At 46.8% G+C, this 24,539-nt stretch overlaps 1 protein-coding gene across 1 annotated transcript in view; it reads right to left on the bottom strand.

Annotated features, from left to right (window-relative positions):
- Positions 1-24,539, bottom strand: part of LOC129334336 (ephrin type-B receptor 5) — a 211,808-nt gene that overhangs the window by 22,064 nt on the left and 165,205 nt on the right. Inside the window, exons 7-11 of the mRNA XM_054986362.1 lie at positions 18,205-18,329; positions 16,626-16,788; positions 11,657-11,771; positions 10,460-10,515; positions 10,228-10,347 (exon numbers count right to left, since the gene is read on the bottom strand). Coding sequence (XP_054842337.1) covers positions 10,228-10,347; positions 10,460-10,515; positions 11,657-11,771; positions 16,626-16,788; positions 18,205-18,329 — 579 coding nt within the window. The remainder of the gene's footprint in view (positions 1-10,227; positions 10,348-10,459; positions 10,516-11,656; positions 11,772-16,625; positions 16,789-18,204; positions 18,330-24,539) is intronic.

Genomic DNA, 24,539 nt, shown 5'->3' with positions numbered 1-24,539 from the left:
AGGGGTACTCCCAGTTGGAGTTTGTTTAGCGGGAATTCCAACATTTTAAAATTTTTACTTTCTCCTGTTACAAAATGTTTAGGGATATGCGTACCCCTGCGTACCCCCAGAAAAAAGCACTGGTTAAGACCCAACAGTCAGTTGTTATAAACTTCCACTGAGAATAGTAGGTGGACAGTCTCTCAGTGAAACATGGACTTTGGTTGGGTGTGGCTGGAACACGTCAGAACTGCTTTGCAGGCCCTTGATTGTTTTTGCGTTGAGAAGCCTGCTGAGAAGTTTTCTGCTTGTATTGTCCCTTCCTTCTGTACTATTGGGATGATTGGTAGGGTTGTGAGAACTCACCCTGTGGTTGCTGATATTGCCTCTACGGCCTGTCATACCTCTGGTAAGGATACTGATGCCTAGGAAAATACCTAGGCTTATATGCGTGACGGCCAGCATTCATCTGCTGCTATGACACTCTTATGCTCTCAGTTTGTAGTAGATCAAACATAGCGTTCTTGTCTTCTGGGAGAATAGTGACACAGATATACCTGGTAGCCACCCATAATAACTTGGTGGTTGCCAATTTGCAAGTTCAGAGCCAAAATTGAGTACTGTCTTCTCCAATATGCATCTATCTTCTTCCCTTCCTTGTCTGCCAGGACAGAATGGGACCCTTGTCCCTGTTTCTGAAACTCCTTTGTAACTAGAGATGAGGGAACTGGATGCTTGAAAAGGGTTAGGGTTAGGGGAGCTCAGCTAGTTTCTCCCAAGTCTTTAGGATCACCTCATCCAACCCCTCTATGATAGGGAACCCAACAGTGGCTGGAGCATCATTGTAAAGTCTACCCAATAACTTGACAGATATCTTGGGTGCTAATGAGGAGACATCTAGGTCTAATGCTTGAGTGCTCTTCACCATCTGTTCAGCATATAGACACAGGTCCTCGTATGGAGACCCTGAAGAAGGTGCCACATTCTCATTGGGTGACGGTTCTGATGCTTTCGATCCATAATTAGATGGTACCGGAAGGTAATCCACATCCTCCTCATCAGAATCACGGGAGTGCTGGAGTTGAACTGGAGATGGAGGTGGGAGCCAAGCCTTTCCAGATGATGTAGATGGTCTCAGAACCGATGCATCAAAACCATGAGGGTCCCCTGTCCAGTGACAGTGGTAAGGAGGAGGAATACAACTGTCAGCCTGTGGCTAGATAAGGCTCTTCCTACAGGTTCCCTTTCAAAAGCAAACAAGAGTCCATTGATTGAATAAGGAAACTTTACTGCAGAAAAGGTCCATTATAGTCCACTGTCCTGAATAGAAGACTCAGGATGGTACACAGTCATTGTTACCAATGAAGGGCAAAGCATGAGGTACAAAGTAACAGTTCCCATCTGAACCAGCCTCCCCCCACAGTTCTCAAAACAACATCTTTCATTCTTGGGAAGTTGCTCTCCTTCAAGGCCAATGCTTGGTGGAACGGTGTTAGACAAAACAGTCTCCTCCGGTGGGAAAGCTGCCTGGGAACTGGTGCACCTGCGGGGAAAGCACTTAGACACTAGAAGCGTTAGAAAATGGAGTCAGTACAGTTTAAACACACACTGGACCTGACATTCTGCCCCCCTTAAAATAGATCCCCCCCTGGTTTATATGGGTAACGAGTATGAAAAGCTTTGGTTAATCTAGGAGCATGAACATGTACAGAGTTCACCCACTCATCGTATCCAGAATCAAAGTCCTTCCACCTAATGAGGTAAAAAAGCTGATTCCGTTTGAATTTAGAGTCCAGAATTTGCTGCACTTCATAGTGTATTTGGTCGTCTATCAAAGTTGGAATGGGTGGAGCTTTGACATGCCACTTGTCGTCGGTGGGAGCTCTTTTAAGGAGACTGACATGGAAGGTATCATGAACATGGCGCAAGTTCTTGGGTAAATTTATAGCAACAGTCACTTTATTGATTACTTTGCGCACAGGAAAAGGTCCAAGGAACTTTAAAGCTAGTTTGCGGCTTGTCTGAGCTAATTTCAGGTTCTTGGTGGAAATATAAACATGATCTCCAGGTTGTAAACCCCATTCGGCCGCACGATGGCGATCTGCGTACTTTTTGTAATCCAGTTTGGCTTTTTCGAGGTGTTTTTTAATAAGAGTCCATTGCTGCGCGGCCTCCCCCCACCATGAAGATACATCAGGCGAACTAGAGGAATGGAGAGGGGGAGTGTCCAACGGGAAGGGATTGAAGTGAGCTCCATATACAATTTTGAAAGGGGCCTCCCCAGTGGAAGCATGCACACTGTTGTTGTACGAGAATTCAGCCAAAGGAAGAAGGTCCACCCAATTATCTTGTTGGAAATTAATGTAGCAACGAAGGAACTGCTCTAAGATCTGATTAGTTTTTTCGGATTGCCCGTCGGTTTGTGGGTGGTGGCTTGAGCTGATTCCTTGCTCAATATTCAACATTCGCAAAAGCTCCCGCCAGAAGTTGGCAACGAACTGTCCGCCGCGATCCGAAATCACCTTGGACGGAAAAGAATGTAATTTTACGATGTGTTTTAAGAATAAATCCGCCAGTTTTTGAGCGGTGGGTATAGCAGTACATGGAATAAAATGAGCTTGTTTGGAGAACAGATCTACCACGACTAAAATGCAATTATGTCCTTTCGAAAGGGGTAAATCAGTGATAAAATCCATAGATATTATTTCCCAAGGTCTGTTAGGTGTTTCCAGTGGTTGTAGGAGACCTGGAGGTTTCCCTTTCTGGGATTTGGCGCTGAGGCAAATGGGGCAGGAGCTAACGTATTGGGAAATGTCTTTGCGCATGCCCGGCCACCAGAATTGCCGTTGTATTAGATGCAGCGTTTTCAGATACCCATAATGACCAGCAGTGGGGGCATCGTGACATCGCTGTAAAACCTCCCGGCGGAGGCTGTCCGGGACGTAAAATTTGCTTCCAGCTAGCCAATCCCCCTGTGGGGATTGAGCCAGTTTGTTTTTGGGTGCTTTATCCCCCTCCTTTTCCACCTCAGCTTTAAGTTTCGATTTCCACTCCTGGTTGTGCGGGAGGGGCTGGCTTGCTCGGCTGCGGGTAGTCATCACGCCTCCCAATTGCGTAGGTGAGAAGACCGTGTCTACAGTCTCCTCCCGTTTGCTCTTGTGTTGGGGCATGCGCGATAGGGCGTCTGCAAGAAAGTTAGTCTTGCCCGGGAGGTAGTTTAGAGTGAAATTGAATTTGGAAAAGAATTCTGCCCATCGTAATTGTTTGGCATTCAGTCTGCGCGGGCTTCGAAGGGCCTCCAGATTTTTATGATCTGTCCAGACCTCGAAGGGGTATCGCGCCCCCTCCAGCCAATGTCTCCAGTTAGTGAGGGCTGCCTTAACTGCAAAAGCTTCCTTCTCCCACACATTCCAATTTCTTTCTGCTTCTGAAAACTTCCTTGACAGGAATGCACAAGGCCGTAGTTTCCCATCCTCCCCCTTCTGCAATAATACCCCTCCTATCGCCGTATCGCTGGCGTCGACTTGTACTATGAAAGGGTAATTCTCGTTGGGGTGGCAGAGGATGGGTTCTGTTACGAATTGCCCTTTCAGGCAATCGAAAGCAGTTTGGCAATCGGATGTCCATTGTATTTTGGAGGAGGGTTTTTTAGCCTGGTCCCCTTTATTTTTAGTTTTTAACAGTTCTGTTAAGGGGAGCGTGATCTGGGCAAAGTTTGCTATAAAGTCTCTGTAGAAATTGGCAAAACCCAGGAAGGACTGCAGTTCTTTGCGGGTGGTGGGAGTTTGCCATTCTTGGATCGCTTGTATTTTGGCTGGATCCATTTTTAAACCCTCTTGGGAGATACAGTACCCAAGGTAAGTGAGTTCAGTTTTATGGAATTCACATTTGGACAACTTGATGGGTAGCTTATTATTCATCAAAGTGGCCAGGACTTTTTGCACCATTTGAATGTGTTCCTCCTCTGTGTTCGAATAAATTAATACATCATCAAGGTACACCACTACACCTTTATAAAGGAACTCGTGTAGAACTTCATTTATCATGGACATGAATACAGACGGGGCTCCCGCCAATCCAAAGGGCATAACTAAGTATTCATACTGTCCGAGGGGTGTATTAAATGCGGTTTTCCACTCATCCCCTGCCTTGATACGGACGTGGAAGTAAGCATCTTTTAAATCTAATTTTGTAAAGATCTTACCTTGGGCCACGACGTTGAGAAGGTCTCGGATGAGCGGAATGGGATAGGCGTTGTTGGTGGACACAGCATTGAGTCCTCTAAAGTCCGTGCACAGCCGAAGTCCCCCATCTTTTTTCTTCACGAAGAGGACCGGAGCGGCATGGGGGCTATTGGCTGGGCGGATGAACCCTCTGTGAAGATTGGTGTCGATGAATTTTCGGAGCTCCTCACGTTCATGGAGACTCATGGGATAGAGTCGTCCTTTGGGCAGGGAGGCTCCAGGTAATATTTCCACCGCACAGTCAGTTCGTCGGTGCGGGGGTAAAGTATCAGCTTCTTCTTCAGAGAAAGCGTCCAGAAAGGGCCAATACGGTTCGGGTATTTGGTTTATTTCTTCTTGAGTGAGAAGAGCCTTCTCAGTGTGAGTTGGATCAGTACCCCAGTTTTGGTTCCAGCGATGGTTTTTGCAGTTGGCGTGACTGAAAGTGACGCATCCCTCTGCCCAATTTATGTAGGGATTGTGATCACATAGCCACTTGCTGCCTAGAATTAACGGGTATCTGGCAGTGGAGCTGATGACAAAAGACCTTTTTTCCCAGTGTTGGCCCATGCCGGTGATCACTGGAATGGTCTCGGTGGTAACAGGGTTCATATTGGTGCCATCCATTTGTTCAAATATTACTGGATTTTGCAATTCACGAGTTGGTAGAACTAGTCCGTTGACTAGAGCTGGGGCGATGATGTCTCTCGAGCAGCCCGAGTCGATAAGGGCTTGCACTCGGATGTGCATCTTCCTCTCCGGGTTAAGTAAAGTCACTGGCATGAATAAGATGGACCCAGGTGGCCGGTTCCGTGTAGGGACGGGCTTGGGGTGGATCTGTCGTTTGGGCCCTTTTACGACAGATCCATCTCGCTTCCCGACTGGGGGCTTTCTGGATTTACCTCTGCGTTTGGGGAAGCGGGGTCGTATTCCATGACTTCTTCCGCTTCCAGCCCTCTTTCTGAGGCGGGTCGTTGGGAAGCGCCGCGGCCCCTGTTCGCCCGTGGAGCGGGAATCGGGCGTTGGAGAGTAGGAAATGGAGCAAGGGTTGGGCGCCGTAGTTGAAGCGGAGGTCTTTGCACAGGCCGGTAGGGGCATTGTGCTGCAAAGTGACCGGCTTGTCCGCATTGCAAACACAGCCCTTGTTGCCATCTAGCATCTCTCGCTCCACGAGTGGCGTATCCAGCTCCCCGTCCTCCCTTCTGTAACGTCAAGGGTCTTCTTTGTCCCGTTTGTTGTTGTTGTTCGACCAAACGGACTTCCAAAATGCGATTTTCGACTTCGCATGCAAGTTGGATCCAACCTAGCAACGTAGGAGGATTGTCCTGCATAAGGGCTCTGTCCAGAAGTCTCGGGTTTAGCCCTTGCTTGAACAGGATGATTTTGGTGGACTCCTCACACCTAGGGCATTTGGCAGCAAGTTGTCGGAATTTCGTAATATAGTCCCTTGCCGACATGCTGCCTTGTTTGATGGCTTGCAATTCTGTTCGGGCCCTGGTTTCCTCTAAGGGGTCTTCGTATTGTGCTCGAATAGCGTCCACCAACCCCTGGAGAGTATTGAGTTCAGGGGCCCCTATATTGTATAGACCTACATACCAGTCCGCTGCTTTGCCTTGTAAGCGGGAGCCAAGATGCTCAATTTGACTGGCCTCGCTGCTGAAGAGGTGTCCCCACCGGTTGAAGAATTGCACTACTTGCACTAGGAAAAATCCCAGTTTGGAGGGATCCCCATCAAACGTGGCTTCCAGTTTCACCCAGCCCATCGGGAGGTCTTGTCTCGGAGCCGGTGCTGGGTAGAAGTCCGTTGGAAGCATCAATGGCACTTGAGGTACTGGGGGAAGTGGTTGGGGACCCGGTTGTGGCAGCGGTGCTGGTTGCACTGGCGGCGGCGCCACCGGCTGAGCTGGTGGTGGCAATCTCGGCTGGGCTGGCGGTGGTGGCCTCGGCTGGGCCGGTGGTTGTAGCCGTGGCCGGGCAGGCTGCTGCAACCTTGGTCGGGCTGGTGGTGGTAATACCGGAGGTGCCGGCAGTAGCGGTTGAGGTGTAGGTGGCCTGTGCGGTTGAGTGATGATCGGTCGCTGAGGGGTGGGTTGGTGGGGTCGTAGTGGTGTAGGCCCCGCCGGTTGGTTCGGAGGTGGTAATACGGGTTGGTCAGGTGGCAAACGTATCGGTTGCTGCAAGGGAATTAGTTGCGGTCGAAGCGGAAGGGGCCGCAGCGGCGAAGGCCTGATGGGTGGTGGGCCGCGCGGGCTTGCCCCTCCCGGCGTCGTTACTCTGGGAAGCAGAGGCTGGTCTTGTGGCGCCGGTAGACCGTCCCTTGGGGTTTGCTGAATGGGGACGGTTGTTGCGGCAATTCCTAGCGGTTGTTGCGGCAATTCCTCCCCAGGAGGAGCCGGAGGCTCTTCCGACTGATCCGGCCGGACCGTTATTGGAGAAGCGGGAGGGGGTATCACCGTCGTCTCGGTTGGACGGGTTGGCCCTTCTTCCCCTTCTCTAGGCACCTCAGCTGGAGTCTCCTCGGGAGGTGGATCCCCGTCCGAACTAGGGGGTTCCGTTGGAGTCTCTCCAGGTACCTCAGCTGGAGTATCCCCGCTAGGCGGAATTTCGTCTAATCTAGGGAGTTCCGCTGGCGGTTCTCCCGGTTCTCCAGGGTAGGATTCCTCCTCTCCCGAAGGCGGCGGTTGCTGTGGGGCGACCTCCACTGGATAGGAAATAACGCTTTGGAGGGTAGCTATTTGTACAGCCATTTCTTCAGGTGATAGTCTCTCACCTGCCCCCATCACTGAGATTAGGTGAATGGCATGAGCCAAACTTTCCTCCATGTCGATCAGCCTAGCTTCCAACTGTTGCATTCGGCTTGGACCCGGTTGCCCCATCATGGAACCTCCCTCGGTTGCACTCACCGGGGAAAACGGCCCCCAAGGTGGAGGGTCTCCTTGATCGACTCGCGATCTCGCTGCTAGAATTCCTTTGGCTAGACCCGTCACTGCCGAGATGCCGGAATCTACAGCATGGGTGCGACTTTGCATCTGCACCCAACTTTGTTCAGGAACTTCCGTTGGCTCTTTCCATGGGGCAAGTTCCGAATAATCCCAACTCAGGGCGCCGCGGCAGGATGTGTTCCCGTCCGTCTGTTCGGTCGTCCGGTTCCAAAACAGCCACGGTTGGCTGCTATCCAGCTCAGGGACAGTCTCTAGGCTTCGGCGCCCGTCCATCGAAACTCTTGGATGTAGTCCACCGGCCCGGCGCTCTCGCGTTTCTCGGGGTCTGGCTCCCCACTCCGACGGGGTGGGTAACGAGATCAAGGGGAGAGCGGCAGCCGTCGGCCTTGTCCCCTCACTGCCGAGGTCGATGAGAGGCGGGGTAGAAGTCGAAGCTCCGGTCCCGGCTGGCACCGGTTCCTGAGATTCTTGGGGTTGCGCTGTTTGACTGTCGGGAGACGCATACGGATCAAACAAAGGATCCCTGTCCGGGACTACCTTGGATTCCGCTGGGCCCGACTCAGGCATGATTGGTAACAAAATGTCAGCCTGTGGCTAGATAAGGCTCTTCCTACAGGTTCCCTTTCAAAAGCAAACAAGAGTCCATTGATTGAATAAGGAAACTTTACTGCAGAAAAGGTCCATTATAGTCCACTGTCCTGAATAGAAGATTCAGGATGGTACACAGTCATTGTTACCAATGAAGGGCAAAGCATGAGGTACAAAGTAACAGTTCCCATCTGAACCAGCCTCCCCCCACAGTTCTCAAAACAACATCTTTCATTCTTGGGAAGTTGCTCTCCTTCAAGGCCAATGCTTGGTGGAACGGTGTTAGACAAAACAGTCTCCTCCGGTGGGAAAGCTGCCTGGGAACTGGTGCACCTGCGGGGAAAGCACTTAGACACTAGAAGCGTTAGAAAATGGAGTCAGTACAGTTTAAACACACACTGGACCTGACAACAACAAGACAAGTTGAATCGATCCTCTTGGTTCCAAAGCATGAACACGCTCAGACCCACGCTCACGGTGACAACTCGAAGCCAGGGATCTCTCCACTGGAGTAGCACCATCCTGGTGATTCATGCACCAGAGCCAGCTCTGCAAACGATGTAGACTTGAAGCCATGCTTGGCGGTCCACAAACCGGAGTCAGTCGCCACCGGAGTTGGATCTGGCTCTCTCAATTCCCTGTCCAATGCTGAATGCTCTAGGGAATGAAGATGGGGCGATGGAGTCCTGGGAGGAAGTAAGACGACATCGTCCTCCAACGGCTGTTCTTGGGATCGACTCCGATGTTCATGGCTCTGATCTCGGCTCTGACTAGTCTTAGATAAATACTTCATCTTTTTAAGCCTCTTTGCAGGTGGCTCCGAAGAGGGCCTTAGATTTGAGAAAGTGGGTAGAGCCGAAGTTTTTGCTACTGTCAGATTAAACCTCGGAGTTGACCGCACAGAAGTCATGGATCCCGCTCTGGAGCACCAATCCGGAGTGGCTGCGGGCTTGTCGGCTCTCTCAGCAGAACCAGTTCAGTGCTTCTCACAGCCCGAGTTCTGCCCTGATATAGGGCTGGCTCTTGCAAAGACTTTATTCCATAAAGTGGCCTTAAGACGTTGGGTCCTCTCATTTCTGGCCTCGGTGGTAAATTGTTGTCAAAAGGAGCACGCACTCACTTTATGCCCTTCTCCCAGACACAAATCATGTTGATCTGACCTGGTCATCTTAGTACCACACTGGGTACACTGCTTAAATCAAGATTTCTCTGACATCATGGAGAACTCACGGCAGCCGCACTCAGCACAATAAACCTGAGGGAAAGGCATGTGGTCCAAGTCACCAAAAACAGTCAAGATCCGTAAGCCAAAATCCAAATCCAGTCCAAAGATCAGTTTACCAAAGAAATCTGTAGAAGATCAATGGAAATAGAAGAAATATGAACGAGCTCTGAAGCAAAGTCCCTCTCTTCGTGGCAGCTAAGAGAGAACTGAGGGAGAGGGGTCGCTCCTCCTAGGTCATGGGACCTGTTTTTGGTGGGGAAAATGGTTAGTCTACATGACGGGGGAGAAGTGGCCCCCAACGGAGCTCTAAAGAAGTTATTAAGTTTCTCCGTCGGCAGGCCTGTGCATACACAGTTCCAAGGAGGTGATGCACAAAAGAACCAAGATGAACGAGTGTTGCCTGGTCCTTTCCCAGAAACAGTTCTTCCTCGTCTCACTATTAGTCCATGCTTCTGCCCCTATAATGGGCCCCAACCATGTGTTTCCAATGTAACAAATAAAAATGCCAATCTTCTGAAAAATAAAAAGGCCCCTAGATGGTTAACAATAATAAAACCAGCACAAGATGATTCTTAAAAGGGCAAAACCAGGAGAAAAACTTAAATCCGGCAAAGGCTGCTCTCTTGAAAGTCACCCACTGAGCAATCATCTTTAGACAAGCACTCTCTGGCCAATGGGATGACCATAAACACACGAGAGCAAGTTCTAGTTCTGGTCCTCCAAAATGTAGGATATACCCTGAGTTGCAACAGCAGATACTTGAAGGCTCAAAAACAGTGCTAACTGAGAGTCTCTACATGAGACGCTGCAGCATGTGCTCACCAACTGGACGGAGACCCAACGTTAGCCTGAAAGCATAGGGTAAAAAGACAGAGCTAGTGAGATCATTTCTCAGTGAGTTTGTTACTTTTATCTTTGCCTCCCCGAAGGCTTGGTCAATTTCACTGCTCCAGTCTAAAACTGTGTGGGATCATAACCAGAGGACAGCAAGGAGTGGAAATGGGCTGGAACTGCCTTGCAGAGTTGGGCTTGGACCTGGAGAGGTTATAATGGGCTGAAGTTTCCCTTCTGGCATTTCACAGCCCCTTCACTCAGCTCCAGTGTACAGCAAAGCCTTTGCCCTGCCGCCAGCTCTGTCTTTTTAAACTACCCTTCCCGGCTAACTTGGCATCTTTTGACACATGTTCTTCACGTGTCAGATCCCTTGTGCAGAGAGACTCTGTGGACAAAGAGATGAAACAGTTGACCTGAAAAAAATTTCCTTCATTACCTGATCCAATGACCTCCTCAATCTTGACAAAAGACACATCAATTTCCTTGGCAAATTCTCGAATAGCTTCATTAGGATCTTCATAGGTGGAGGGATCAATGTAATATTTAACCCCAAGGCCTGTGAGGCAGAAGAGAGGCTCCCAAGTCAGTCAGTCAGACAGACGGACGGACGGACAGATGTCCCTCTAGGGGACAGGCAGCGGAAGAGTGGCGCCACTCCCCTCACTTACCCCTCGTGCTGATGTACTGTTGTAGGCGATCTGTGTAAGGAGTCTCTCGCCTCTTGCTGTGGAGGAAAAGAAGGAAAAATTACAAAGGGAGGCCCCGAAAATGTGACCACAGAGCTAGAAAGAGATACAGAAGAGGACAGACAAAATAATCAAAAGGACTGGAGCACCTTCAGTATAAGGGAAAACTAAAGGTTTTTTTTTTAATTTCAAGGACAGGTATTTCGATAAGAGCGGGAATGACATTTATAAAATAACGGAATGGTGCGGAGATAACGGATCATAAAATGATAGGGCAAGAAGTTAGGCTGGAACCCCAGTTAGCACTACGGAATACTTTTGAGTGTGGTTTGCTAGCCTTGGAAATAAAGATCTCTTCCTCTCCGTTTTATATAGAGTTTAATGGAGGCTGACTAGCCCATGCAAATCTGTGGGAATCCCCCAACTGAGTCACAGCCCCTTCAGATTTGGGATGGGGCCACAGTGGTTTAACACGCTTTCCAGAGACATATATACCAAATAGCATTAAAATGGCACATGTTTACAAGTAACATCCAAAGCCTCTACTTGCGAATAACTACTATATTTTTTATTTTACCTTTATTATATGTTTGTGCCTCAGTTGTCTAAGCTACACAAGGTGCCTTCCAAAGCACAATTACTCTTCTGGGTCCATTGAATGCAATGCTTAAGATTGTGCTGATTCATCTAAAGGCAAGTGTCGTACTTTCTATATATCTAGCTCATCTTTCTCAAACTAGATAAGATGTGATTCATATACAATTACCATGGTCCTTAAATATAAAATAAACACAATCATAAATTTAATTTTTTTTAAAAAAAACCCTGTCCAAAATAAAATCAGCAGAATTAAGACAGAATTATGTATGCTACCCTGAAGAGTAGGATAAAATAATTCGCCAAACAAACAGAAGGCTCTCCCAAACTGAACCATCTTGCACCCTCTTCTAAAAACTACCAAAGAAGCTGAAATTCCAACCCACTCTGGTCTATGCTGGATAATTCTCCCTTCATGTATGTCTCAAATGCAGACAGAGGATTGTGGAGTGGGTTACGGAAGCTCCTTCTGAAATTCATGATCCGCTCCGAGATGGAGCGGGACCAGGTGGTTCTGCCTATCCCTTGTTGTTAGACGGAAATAAACAAAGACCTCGACGGGTGCGGGGAAAGAGAATTCACCTCTTGAAGACAATGGCGAGGATGGCGATGGCTGCAATGACCAGGAAGGCGAGACCCCCAAGAGCTGAACCCACAATAAGTGGCAGTCGGTCTTGCACCATCACAGAGCGCTCACCTGTCAAAAGCAACACACATGAAACATACATGTAGCCTAAAAGAGTTCTCTGCGCTGTATGTCTGGGTGGCCTAAGTGTAACTCAAGCGTAACACTTTTGTTTCACACAGTCCAGTAACACCATTACATACATTTCATACATTACACCATTTCATCTGAAATCTATGCACAAACACAGCACATTATGACGGGGGGAGGATCTTCTGGCTCTGGTGGGAAGCATGTGCAGCATGGCGGCAGGGGGTGCAGATCTGGCAGAGGAGCAGTCTACCTGACTCTGGAAGTTCCCCTGCCAGCTCATGTTCGTGTTCTTCAAGCTAAGTGGCTGCAGTGCCAATTCTTCAAGCTGCTTTATCTTATACAGTAATATTCAAGTGGCCCTGATCAGTGGATACCTAAATCTAGGGATTGGAGCCATGAACAGACAAGACACCTACACACCTGAAAAATGACCTAGGTTTGCAGAAAAATCTGGCATCTAAAAAAAAATGGAGTTTAAAAAAAAATAGGAAAAAAGGAATGCCTATAGTCTTAACTAGATGACCTCAGTGGCTGTTGCTAGGCAACTATGACAGTTTAACCAGTACTCCAGGCTTGGTTTCTGTCATGAAAAGGCAAGGAGACAGGTCAAGACCCTTTCCTGGGCTGTTTTGGCCTTTGAGGGAGGACTCATTAGGGCCAGACCCAGAAGCAACTACTAGGTGACTTGCTACCATACAACTTGCATGACTCACCCAGGCAGAGCTGATTGCTACTGTTCAACAACAGCCCCCCCCGCCCCCCCCACAGAAGCCCCCCATTGTTTCGGAATAGGATCCAAGAGACCCTGGTTCAAATCACCGTTCTGCTGTGGAAGCTCACTGAGTGACCTTGGGCCAGTCGCACACTCTTGGTCCACCCTTGTTTTGAGGATAATGTGGAGGCAAGGAGAATGCTTTGGGTCCTCATTGTGGAGAAAGGTAGTATATAAAACAAAGCAGATTAGAAAATAATAGATGAAGATGGGGGGCAGATAAAAGATTTAAGTTTTTTAGTGGGTCTGGAGGAGAGAAGGATTCAGGGAAAGGAGGGCATGCGGAGGATGCCAGGAGGAGGGAAAGAGGAAATAGTGCGGGGAACGGGGGGGTGCAGGGGGAAGTGAAATGCCACCCATAAGGCCTTCCAGGTTCCCCACCATGCGACTGGGTCTGGCCAGGCCAGCCCTACACAACTGGGCCGCAGGAGAGTGGCGAGGGGGGAAGATGCCATGGGGGGCAGGGAAGGGAAAGAAGACCTAATGGGGGAGGGAAATGAGAAGCCCCCCCCACCAAGTCCTTGTTGGCCCCCTGCTTGTGTGTTCCTGTTTCCTGTTACTATCAGACTTTTATGTTAAACACGGGCACGTTTCATTGCCCTAAAAAGGGGGAGCCTTTTATTCTATCTGTCTAATATCCGGCAGTGTAGATGTCCTAGTGGAGTCCTGCAACCGCCCTGAGCTTTGCACAGTTCAGAGAGAAAAACACGGACGTATAGACCCCAAAAAGAGGAAGGGTATTATTTTCAATGGGAAATAATAACAGAATTATGAAAACAAACAATAATGAAAGTAACAATAAAGAAATAAAACCATATGAAACAACTCAATAACGAAACAGTCCCTTAAGGAACTGCCCTAATCTGGAAAGCCCAGGTGAACCTGATCTCGTTAGATCTCGGAAGCTAAGCAGGGTCGGTCTCAGCAGGATAACATGGATTAGGAGCGCACGGGGCAGGAAGTGGTGCCACTGCGCCCGTGCGCATGTGTGAATCTAGCGTGCACGCTGAGCCCTGCATGATGACGCCACTTCCAGGATGTCACTGAGCAAGGGCATGCCCCTGCCCCCCCCCCCAACCACTCCCACAATTCAGGCTGCTCACCTCACCAGACCTTAGCTCTTCGTCGCAGCTATCCGCGCTACCACTGGGTGGCAAGCTGATGGCAGCAGTGCAGGCAGCTGCGGCGAAGAGATAAGGGGCGGGGGGGGCAAGTGGTGCGAGCCGCGGGAGAAGAGAGGAGCAGGGAGACAAGCGGGGAGATGGGCCATCTGCCTTGCCGCCAGGGTGCCTGGCTCGCTGGGTGCCGAGCTGGCGATGGCAGCACAGGTGGCTGCGGTGAAGAAGTGGGGAGGCAGGCAGCAGGGCCCCCCCCAGAGCGCTCCCGCGGTTCAGGCCACTCACCTCACCGCTCCTTACCTCTTTGCTGCAGCTGCCTGAGCCATCGCTGGGAGCTGAGCTGATGGTGGCACAGGCGGCTGCGGCAAAAAGGTAAGGGGCAGGGAGGCAAGTGCAGCCTGAACCACGGGAACGCTTGGGGGGGGGGCTGGGAGGTGGGCTGCCTGCCGCGCCACCTGCCATGCTGCCTGCTGTGCTGCTGGGGTGCCCGGCTTGCTGGGCACCGAGCTGGTGGTGGCGACATGGGCGGCTGCAGTGAAGAAGCAGGAAAGTGGGATGGGTGTGCTCCCAGGGAGGGGCCATGGATGTGGCACCCCCTCAAAATTTTGCTCCCAGGGTGGCCGCCCCCTGCTCCCCCCCCCCCCACGCTATGCCACTGGTCGACCTGGGTTAGTAACTGGATGGGAGATCTCCAAGGAAGACCAGGGTTGCAGGAACAGGCAGTGGCAAACCACCTCTGTTAATCTTTGGCCATGAAAAACCTACCAGGGGTAACCATCAGTCAGCTTTGACTTGATAGCAGGATTTCATTTCCCTTGACCTAGATAGACCAGGAGAGCCTGATTTCGTCAGATCTCAGAAGCTAAGCAGGGTTGGCCTTGGTTAGTAAGTGGAGGGGAGACCTCCAATGAAGACCAGAGTTGCGGAGGCAGGCAGCGGCAAACCACCTCTGTTAGTCTCTTGCCTTGATAACTTCATCAGGGGTTGCCTTAAGTCCGCTATGACTTGACGGCACTTTCCATCACCAATACCTTATTTCAGCAGCAACCTGAAACCTGATTCTGTTTAGCCTGCCAGAAATTTCACTGGACCCTGGCACAGTAAGAGCTTCTCAAGATCATGACCCCTTGATAAATCTGCTTTTCCCCTCTTTTTAACTTTTGTGACACGTGGCCTGATGAAGATTTCTAGGGAACTTGAAAGCTCACAAACTGTTGTGTGTCACTGAGTTGGTCCTAATAAAAGGTACTACATGGATAATGTTCTTGGCTTTGGGGATTTTTCTTTTTGGCCAGCATGGGCGTAAAGAACTCGTATGAGACCTGAACTCAGTGGATCAAGAAGTAGCTAATGAATTAGCAAGAGGGTGTGAATTTGAAAATACCACATGAGGTGATGACAACTTGATTTCGCTTCCATTGTGAAAGCGTAAATTCATCTCTTGAATTCAGTAGCCACCAAGGGATTCCTACCACTCTTTCTTCCAAAAAGAGGCTGAAATCTTTCTGGATAAGGGGGAGTGTGAAGACTTGGGAGGGAATTGTTCCAATGGAGTTTAATTGTTTCATTGACTCTTGCTTTTATGGCAATATTTATGCAATATACAGCAATTGTGTCAATAACCAGTCTCTCAACAGATCAGTGTAGATTACAATTCCAATGGTAGACGATGTGTCACAAGGTAACTCTCAAACTTACATAATGTCCCTCCAATGCTGTTTTTTCATTGCAGGTATGAAGGCATGGCGCTGCGGACCTTCCCACGTCGGTGGCAGGCAGCCACGAAAGTAGACAGATGTGAAACAGTGAACCAGATGCTTGGCTTGGCAACGGGCTGGTGACAAAATTGTTTATTGTAGGAATCATAATTTACAATGATCTGCTGAGAGACTTGTTATTGACACAAGCGTTGTATACTGCACCTTGAGCACTTGCACTTTGATAAACATAGTTACACAAGTAATTGCTTCTAGTCTCCTCAGGAGTTTCTTCTCCACTTGTGGTAATTTAGTTTATAGGAGACCCCCCCCCCCCAGCAGCAGCAACACGCAACCCAATTCTGCTCAGCCTGCTTAGAAATTCTACTAGATGATGAGCGTCTTTTCATCATGATGCCCACAGAAATCTGCTTGGTTCTTCTTTTTATTTTGTAACATCTGGCCTGATTAAGATTTCTGTGGAACTCAAAAGCTTGAAAACTGCCGTGTGTCACTGAGTTGGTCCTACTAAAAGGCATCACGTGGGTAATGCTCTTGGCTATTTGGATTTTTCTCTTTGACCAACAGGCCTGTAAACAACTTGTCTGCTTCTCCAAAGCTTTCCTTTCTCCCTTCCTTCAACCTGTTATCTTCCCCGCACCGGGATGAAGGCAGACATGAATATATTTTGGGGGGGGGGGGGGGGAATGCAAGCCACTGATGCTGGCTCATTCTTCCGGCTGAGACAGACCTTTTGCAGGAAGAACATCCTAGTGAATCGTGCCCGGTGCATACAAGGGTCTCTGTTTGTTGCAAGGATGTATGTCTAGCAATACGTGGCAACAGACATCCGTGCCTGAGTCCCGGCGTGTGTTTGCCTGCGAGGAATGCGGAAGTCATAAAACGGTGATGCATGATGAGCCGTAAACGGAGGCGGCCGTTAGGGTCGCGTGAGAGAGTCCTGGTGTTCGGTGACTTCCCGGGTGCCCTGGCCAGGCGGTCCAGGCAGGCCTGATCTCACCAGTTCTCAGCAGTCAAGCAGAGTTAAGCCTTGGTTAGTATTTGGACAGGGGCCCCCAAACAAAGGCGAGGGTGGCCACACAGAGGCAGGGAAAGGCAAACCACCTCTGCGAGTCTCTCGCCTCGATGGCCCCAGCAGGAGGCACCGTTATTCACTATGACTTCTGGACACTTTTCTATCACCACCGACTTTCTGGGTAGGTCTCAAATCTGAGCGTGCACTTACTTCCCACCAGGGTCTGGAAATACATCTTTCCACTGTAGGGCCCATAACCCACTGCTGTCCGGGCTCGCACTTGGAAGGCATATATCTTCCCTGGGCTCAGATTGGAGATGGTGGCCATATTCGTCTCACTGGTTACCATGAAAGAGTTGTCCTCATCTTCTGACTAAGAATCAACAACGAGTCACAGAAATTGATAAATACAAATTCCATGTTGTCCTTCTCCTTCTCCTCAGAGCTCCCCACCCAGACCTAACCAGGTTTTTTCTTTTCATAAGATGAATGTTGACCCTTCCGCTTTATGTTCTACTCTGTGGGTTCATCAAACACTTCCTCAATACCCTCTATGGAATCACAGAGTTGGAAGGGACCTCCAAGGTAATCTAGTCCAACCCCCAGCACAATGTACGAAATTCACAACTACCTCCCCCTCACACACCCGAGTGACCCCTATACTGACCTCAAGAAGATGAGTGGCCAATGGCAAAAGAAAGAATGGTTTGTTTAAGAGAAAGAAAGATGATCGCTGGAGCCAAGTTCTGCCCCTGGGACTGGAATTTCCCACCCAATGTAACGTCTCTAAGTTACAAATAAGAAGCATTACAATCATTTCCCCTCTGCCTATTTTTCTCTTAAGGGTCTGTTCCTACACTGACTACAGAGTGTTCCTCATGTTATTATGAGAGGAATTCTCCTTCCACGCCATTACAGAACTGCTCATGTAGTTTGGGAATGTTGGTGTGGGAGATAAACACGGGTTCACAACTCCTATGTGACCGCCCAGCGAATCCCCCCAAAATACAGCCACTTACAGTCTTCTTTCTGTAAAAACAACAACAACACAACATAATACAACCCCCGCCCCTGCCACTTCTGTTACAAAAATGTTACATATGAAGTTTTTCTTCAAGAAAACATTGACCTACGGGGCCCTTCCAGGGGTTCTGGAGAGACAGCCCCTCCTAATAACCTGCAAAACACTACAGAAAGATGAGAGGCCTTCTTGAGTAATGGTCAGAGTATCTGCCCGACAAGGATCGGAGAAGGACAGGTTCAAATCCCCGCTCTGCCACGGAGGTTCACTAGGTGACTTTGGGCAAGCCGCAGTCTTTCAGCCTAGCCTAACCCACAGGGTTATTGTGAGCAACTGGAAGCTGCTCTGAGTCCCTACTGGGGAGAAAAGTGGGATGTAAATATAAATAAATATACGCCTCTGATCCCTCCTCACCACCTGTGTCGTCTTTCCCATTCTTGTGGCACCTGAATTCTCCCTACACACACACACACACACCCCGTGGCAGGAACATCTCTTCCCACCAGGCCCTATCATAGGTCCAGAGAGGCCAGGTCCACTTCCAGGTTTTGAGGCATAATAAAAATAAGGCATGACAAAACATTTAAATCTGCTTGTCGAACAGAGTGTGCCACTTTTGCTTTGATAGGGATGTGATTAAAAATAATGTGTGAGAATTACCAAAAGCCAAATTTTTTTTTAAAAACTAGGTGCCTAAATGTGACGTGCCCCTTTGGCTTGGTGTCCAAGCTCTTTGGGTTCCAGCGCTGATTGGCCCTCAGAACTTACCTTGTCAAAATATCGCAGCTGATAGTCCAAGATGATCCCGTTTGGCTGGTCTGGCTGTGGCCAAGACAAAGTGATGGTGCTCATTGTGCGGCTCACCAGGTGCATCATAGGAACAGCAGAAGGGACTGCAGCGAGAGAAAGGAAGAGTTTGCTATTTTGCAAGGAATTTGTAAATACAGTACTGTAGCTGGTGTGTTGGGTTTTTGTAGTGCCTTCTACCTCTTGCTTTACAACTGTTACTGCTGTTCTATTGTGCTGATTTTTACACTATCTTATGCCAAGCCATGCTTTTGATATAATTTCTATGTGACTATTCTCCATTGCATGCTGCCTTTTCTGCTTTTATAGTTCTGTATTTATTGTTTTTAATTGGCTTTATCATAGATCATCTTTCTGGAAATCGTCTTCAATATTTTTTCTGTAAAGTGTGGAATACACACACACACACACACACACACACACACACACACACTTTAAAAATATCAGAGTAGGTGTCTATGGCCAACTGTCTAGCTCACGGAAAACCTCAAAAGGGGCATGTCAAGGATCCATCGTGGCCCAATTTCTTCTTAATTTGTACATACAAGATATGGTTGGGGGGGGGGGGCGGAGCGACCTGCTGAGACGGCAGACATGTGAGTGCGGCTCTCCGAAACCCGTCTGAGAGACTCCTTAACATGCAATGGCAAAAAAATCCTAGTCCTGCTGTATCTCTCTCAGGAAACACTAGAGAAAAGGAAGCCACTGAAACCAGTAACTGCAAAGCTTACAAATGCGGGCATCAGATGCCCTTCTTCCACCAATGGAACCACCCATCAGGCTACAGGCTTGGACTCAGGACACCACCTATTAAAAATCCTAAACATTCAACCATCCCTGGAAGATAAAATGGACTGATCAGCTTCAAGCGCACAAGGAACGCAGAATGCAGACCATCAGTCAAGTTAATCTGAGAAGAATCTGAAAAGAAAAGAATATCCGCTGGTTGTTATTGTATCCTGCCTAGCTGAATGGCCATGTCCAATTGCTGGACCCTATTAAGTTTTATAAATAAGGACGGAGGGGGTGGGGGGAAATAATAGATCTATTCCTTGCTCACATTCCCTCTCATAAAAGTTTGAGGCTACAGGTCAGGGACAAATAGTATAATCCCCGTGCCCTTGGGTTACAGTTAGGGCCCTGTGCTTTTCAGCCCTCTCCAGAGGACTAGTTTGTAAATGTAAGTTAAATTAGGAATTTAATAATAGGTTAGAATAGGTCTTGTTGTATAGTAAGCTAGTCTCATTGTCTAGTTAGTTAACTGATAAGAATTAGATAAGGAAAAGTAATTACCTCTTAGTTAGGTTAGTAGATTATAGAGAGTAGCTTGTTGAATAGTTAATAGTTTAGCTGTTGGCTATAGTTAGCAATACAGTGATTAGAAGTACAGAGCCCACTCCATAAAACAAAAAAAATTTAAAAGTGCAAAAGCGTACAGCATGGCAACACCATAGAAAGCAGTCACCTGGAACTGCAGAGGGCTTAACAAGCCAATAAAATGCAAAAGAATCTCAAATGAGCTGAGTAAGTCATGCCTTCATTTTGTATTTCTGCAGGAAATGCATTGTAGAAATCGAGTTAAGGATGTATTAAACGCCAGCTGGTTTTCTTTTTCTTTTCAAGCCCCCGGTACCTCTAAGGCCAGGGGGGGTAGCAGTACTCATTGCTAAAAATACACCTTTTCATAATGCAGAAGTCTTAGCTGACCCGAAAGAGCGCTACATATTTGTTAAAGGTGATTTTGATGGCTCCCCTCTTAACTTTAGCATCAATCTATGCACCAAACAACGACCAATTAAACTTCCTAAGAAATACCCTAGAAGAACTTACTAAATTTCAGAAGGGGAATGTTTTGATTGGGGGAGACCTAAATCATATTGTCAGTTCTACGGATGGCAGTCCATGGCAGATAGATCCCCAAAACCCCTCACAGCAAGCACTCCAGGGTCTTGGATGAAAAGGTTTTATTATAGAGATCCATTAAGTTCACAGGTACATCCAAAGATGAGTAAGTTGGCAGGAATGAGAAAACAAGCATATGCACTTTGATATAAGAAGCGGGATCCCCCCTCCCCTGGGGCAGTTAGCAACAAGGTGCGAAAATCCCAGTTCTCATGAGAAATATGCTAGCTTTGTCTGGCCAGAGAAAGCCAGAAGATTACAAGGAATTCAACTCCCTCTGTCTCTTGCCAAGAGTTACAGTACAAGGTCAACAAGCAGGCTTCAGAGGTAACAGGCTCAGCATTAGTACTTTCGTTTTCAGGCAGGCCAAGGATGGCTTGATTATAATGGTTACAGTAATATGAGCATAATATGAGAGCAGACAGGTACACAGTGTGGTCAAATCAATACAAAGAACAAAGAATACATGAATGGCATGGATGAATGGTATGCAGACACGACACACATAATTGACTCATCCTTAGACAAGATTCACAAAAAAAAAAGAGGGGAGACATCAAAGCTAAATTTGGAAGATGTCTGGAGAGAGTTCTGAATCCTGGTGCTAAAGAATTTACTTATTTTTCTGATGTGCACAAAATTTATACTCGTATAGATTTTTTTTTGGTTTCTAAAGCCTTACTGGCATAAGTTTATTCATCTGACATAGGTTGCAGAAATTGGTCAGATCACTCCTTGGTATCATATCACAAACAGGATATCGGATGGGAAAGGACCCAATTGGTCAAAGAATAAACTTTTGCTACTGAACCCAGGCATTTGCTCTGCATTGTCTAAAGAAATTGAAACCTACTTTGAGCTGAACAATAAATGTGGATTAACTCTTGATATAGTATGGGACGCTTTTAAAGCCATGCTAAGAGGGAAATTTATCTCATTGGCTACTGCATATAAATCGGAAAGGCAAAAACTGATATTGGACCTTAAAACAAAATTTTCTGATTTGGAAAACAGACATGAGATTTGGTGGAAACAAAAGCTACTACAAAAGCTAAACACTGAATGCAAAAAATTGGAAATATTGGAAACATCAAAAATCCAAAAAACCCTACAATTTTTGAAACAATCATTCTTAATGAAAACTCCCAGTGCTGTCCGTTGGCTTCATAGAAGAGCCAAACACAGGGTCACTTCCAATATGATTCATCAAATAAAAAGCACACAAGGCAAGTTGATCACTACTGCGAAAGCAATTGTCCAACCCTTTTGGAACTTTTACCAAAACCTTTACCCATCTGGCACCCTTGATGAGAAAAATATTATAAAATATCTCAATGCTACTAAATTTATGCCCAAACTCTCTCGAGATCACTTAAATTTCATGGACCAGCCTATTACAGCAGAGGAAGTCCTGTCTGCTACAAAATCTAAAAATTAACAACCCCCTGTCAGGTTCTGACTATGTTCTATGTATCTTCAAACCAAAGAGACTCCATTTTAATCTTGTCAGTATTGCAAGTGCTTCTGTTGCAGGTGGCAAGCAGTTCACTGGAACTTCACAGAGAGAAGAAGAATGTTATGTCTACAACTTTCCCAGCCTTGGGAAGCTTTCACTTTCTCACCCTCGGGCCGTTTGGTTTGAAGATACATAGAACATAGTCAGAACCTGACACCCCCCTCCCCCCCCTGGAAGGGACGGGATTCCTATTGAAATTTTCAAGAAATTCAAAGAAAAACTGGTGCAACCCGTAGTCAATATATGCAACCTTGTGTTGCTAGAGGGTAAAATGCCTAAATCATGGAGCGAAGCCAAGGTCATAGTGCTACCAAAACAAGGAAAAGATCCCACTAAAAGGCCGATTTTTATTCTGAACCACGACCGTAAGTTTTTCTCTAGCATCCTTGCCACTTGACTAAACAAAATCATACTAAACTACACCCATCCTGATCAAACAGGATTCATGCCAGATAGATCACTTTCCGATAACATTAGGAAATCATTGAATATAATCAATTACGGCTGCCAAACTAAATTAGAATCTGTTATATTGGCATTAGACATAGAAAAGGCCTTTGACAAATGAGAAATATCCTACCTAAAAACAGGTTTGAAACGTATGGGCTTCAGCCCTAATTTCCTAAAAGCAACTGAAGCCCTTTACAGAAGACCAATAGCTCAACTGAGTACTAATAATTACAGACCAGAGGACCTAGTCGTAACCCGAGGAACAAGACAAGGGTGCCCCCCTATCCCCTATCCTGTTTGCCGTATCAATCAAACTCCTTGCATCAACCATCCATAATGAGCAAACAATAAAAGGTTTTACAATTGGCACGGTCACCACAAAGTTTTTATTTGCAGATGATGTTGCCATCTACATCAATGACCCTATTCCCTCCATACACAATCTAACAAAAATCATTCAAGATTTCTCTGATATATCTGGCTTTTCCATCAATCATTCAAAAACTGATCTTTATTCAATATACTTGAAACCTCAGACTCACATAACAATTTCAGAATCTTTTTAGACAGGCAACTAGCAAATGGAGACACTTAAGGGTTAACATCCCGATCAAGTTAAAGGACCTTTTTGATATCAATTATACACCATTATACAAAAAAATTAAAAACACTCCTAAAAATTGGGATCAAATAAATCTATCCTGGCTAGAAAGAACAGAACTGATTAAATCAACTATACTTCCTCAATTTTTATTCCTCTTCCAAAACCTACCTGTTCCAATTAAACAAAACCAACTGAAATCATGGCAAACAAAAATTAACAAATTTATTTGGTCTAACAAGAAACCAAGAACTAATTTTCTGTTCCTAACCCACCCAACTAATTTAGGGGGCGTTCTTCCCAATTTGAACATGTACTTTAATGCAGCGCAACTTAAAACATCTTAATCTATACAGCTGAAGACATCAATAAGCATTGGGGACTCTATAGAACAAACCTACGCTTCTTATCTGAAAGAAATACTTTGGAATAAACCTTAGACCAAAAAAGACATCAACCAATCCCCTTTTGTCATTCACTCTCCTGGCTTTCCATCAACTATGCAAAACAGAATTATTCAGGAGGACTTTCTACCCAGATTATTGTCAGGCGATGGATGACAGAATATGGCAGACAGATCCTTGGACCATCGCAGCAAGACACAGGTTCTTGGTTAAATGGTTTTTATTCAGAAATCAGACCATTTCCATATATAGGTCCATAGGACTACTCAGAAGCAAGGTAAGCATCTGAGCAGCAAGAGTAAAAGTTGATAGGAATGACATCATGTGAGAGAGACTTCTCTTTTAACATTCAAGTTTGCCCCCCCCCCCCATCATAAACAAAGTTTTGGTGCTCTCCTTGTGTGAGAACGTTCCACATACTTGTAATATCAAAGTGAGTCACTAAGAAGCAAGACATAGCAAAGGCTGAGAGGGAGTACCAGGTCAAAAACACTGGAAGCTGTTACAGTCCATCAGATAAACACCTGTGGAAGCCTATGAAAGAAATAGTTATGACACTGGTAAAATGACATTGAGTTACAGCAGGATAGAGTGGTTCAGCATAGAAGGATCATTAACATTGGCATGGATGGGGCTCAAACATGACAATTGTAGGGCATTGCCATAAGAAATAGCTCATAGGGATGCTGTGGTAGGGACAGGGACTATATGCTGCACTACTGTCTGCTGATGCAGATAAGCGCCATTAGGGAGTTTCCACGTTGCTTAAAATGCATTATAAATTAGTCATGCATTTTTTCAGAGGATTTCATCTCTATGTGCGACTTTATGCTTGTTTTCAAATTTCCTGCTACCATACCTATTATTTCCCTTTCACTGAACATCCTAACTGTTGTTCGTTATGGTACATGCTCAGTGAATGTACTAGCTGGTGATTATATAGCATCTCACTTGCACTGTGCAATCCACCTTGGGTCTCAGTGAGAAAAGAGAACTATAAATGAAAAAAAATAGCAATAAACTATTGGCTGAAAATAATCTTTTGCACATCTCCAGGCCTTTTTGACTTTGACGTATAGAGAGATGAAGGACAACTCACGGCACAGCTTTGCATTGAGATCAGTGGCTATCCTTGCCTTCCTCAGAAGAATGCTTGAGGACTCTTGGATTCTATGCGGCCAAACTTTTAGTAAAACAAAGATTGCTAGACCAAACTGCTCAAACTGATACTGGGCTAGTAGTCACCTTGAGAACAACCACACTTTATAGGCAGCTGTTTCCCTCTCCCCTAATTCTTCAAGCAAACTTAACCGAGATAATGAATTATAAGCACAGAAAGGCCTTCGCTAAGACATGCTTAGCTATTCTACTGCTCACAGCCTTGGAAGGCCACTTCAGTGGGACCCCCCCCTTAACAAGCGAG

Source organism: Eublepharis macularius, chromosome 8 (assembly GCF_028583425.1).
Source record: "Eublepharis macularius isolate TG4126 chromosome 8, MPM_Emac_v1.0, whole genome shotgun sequence".
Classification (NCBI taxonomy): domain Eukaryota; kingdom Metazoa; phylum Chordata; class Lepidosauria; order Squamata; family Eublepharidae; genus Eublepharis; species Eublepharis macularius.
Note: the sequence above shows the minus strand (reverse complement) of the source record. Positions and strands in the feature narration are given on the sequence as shown.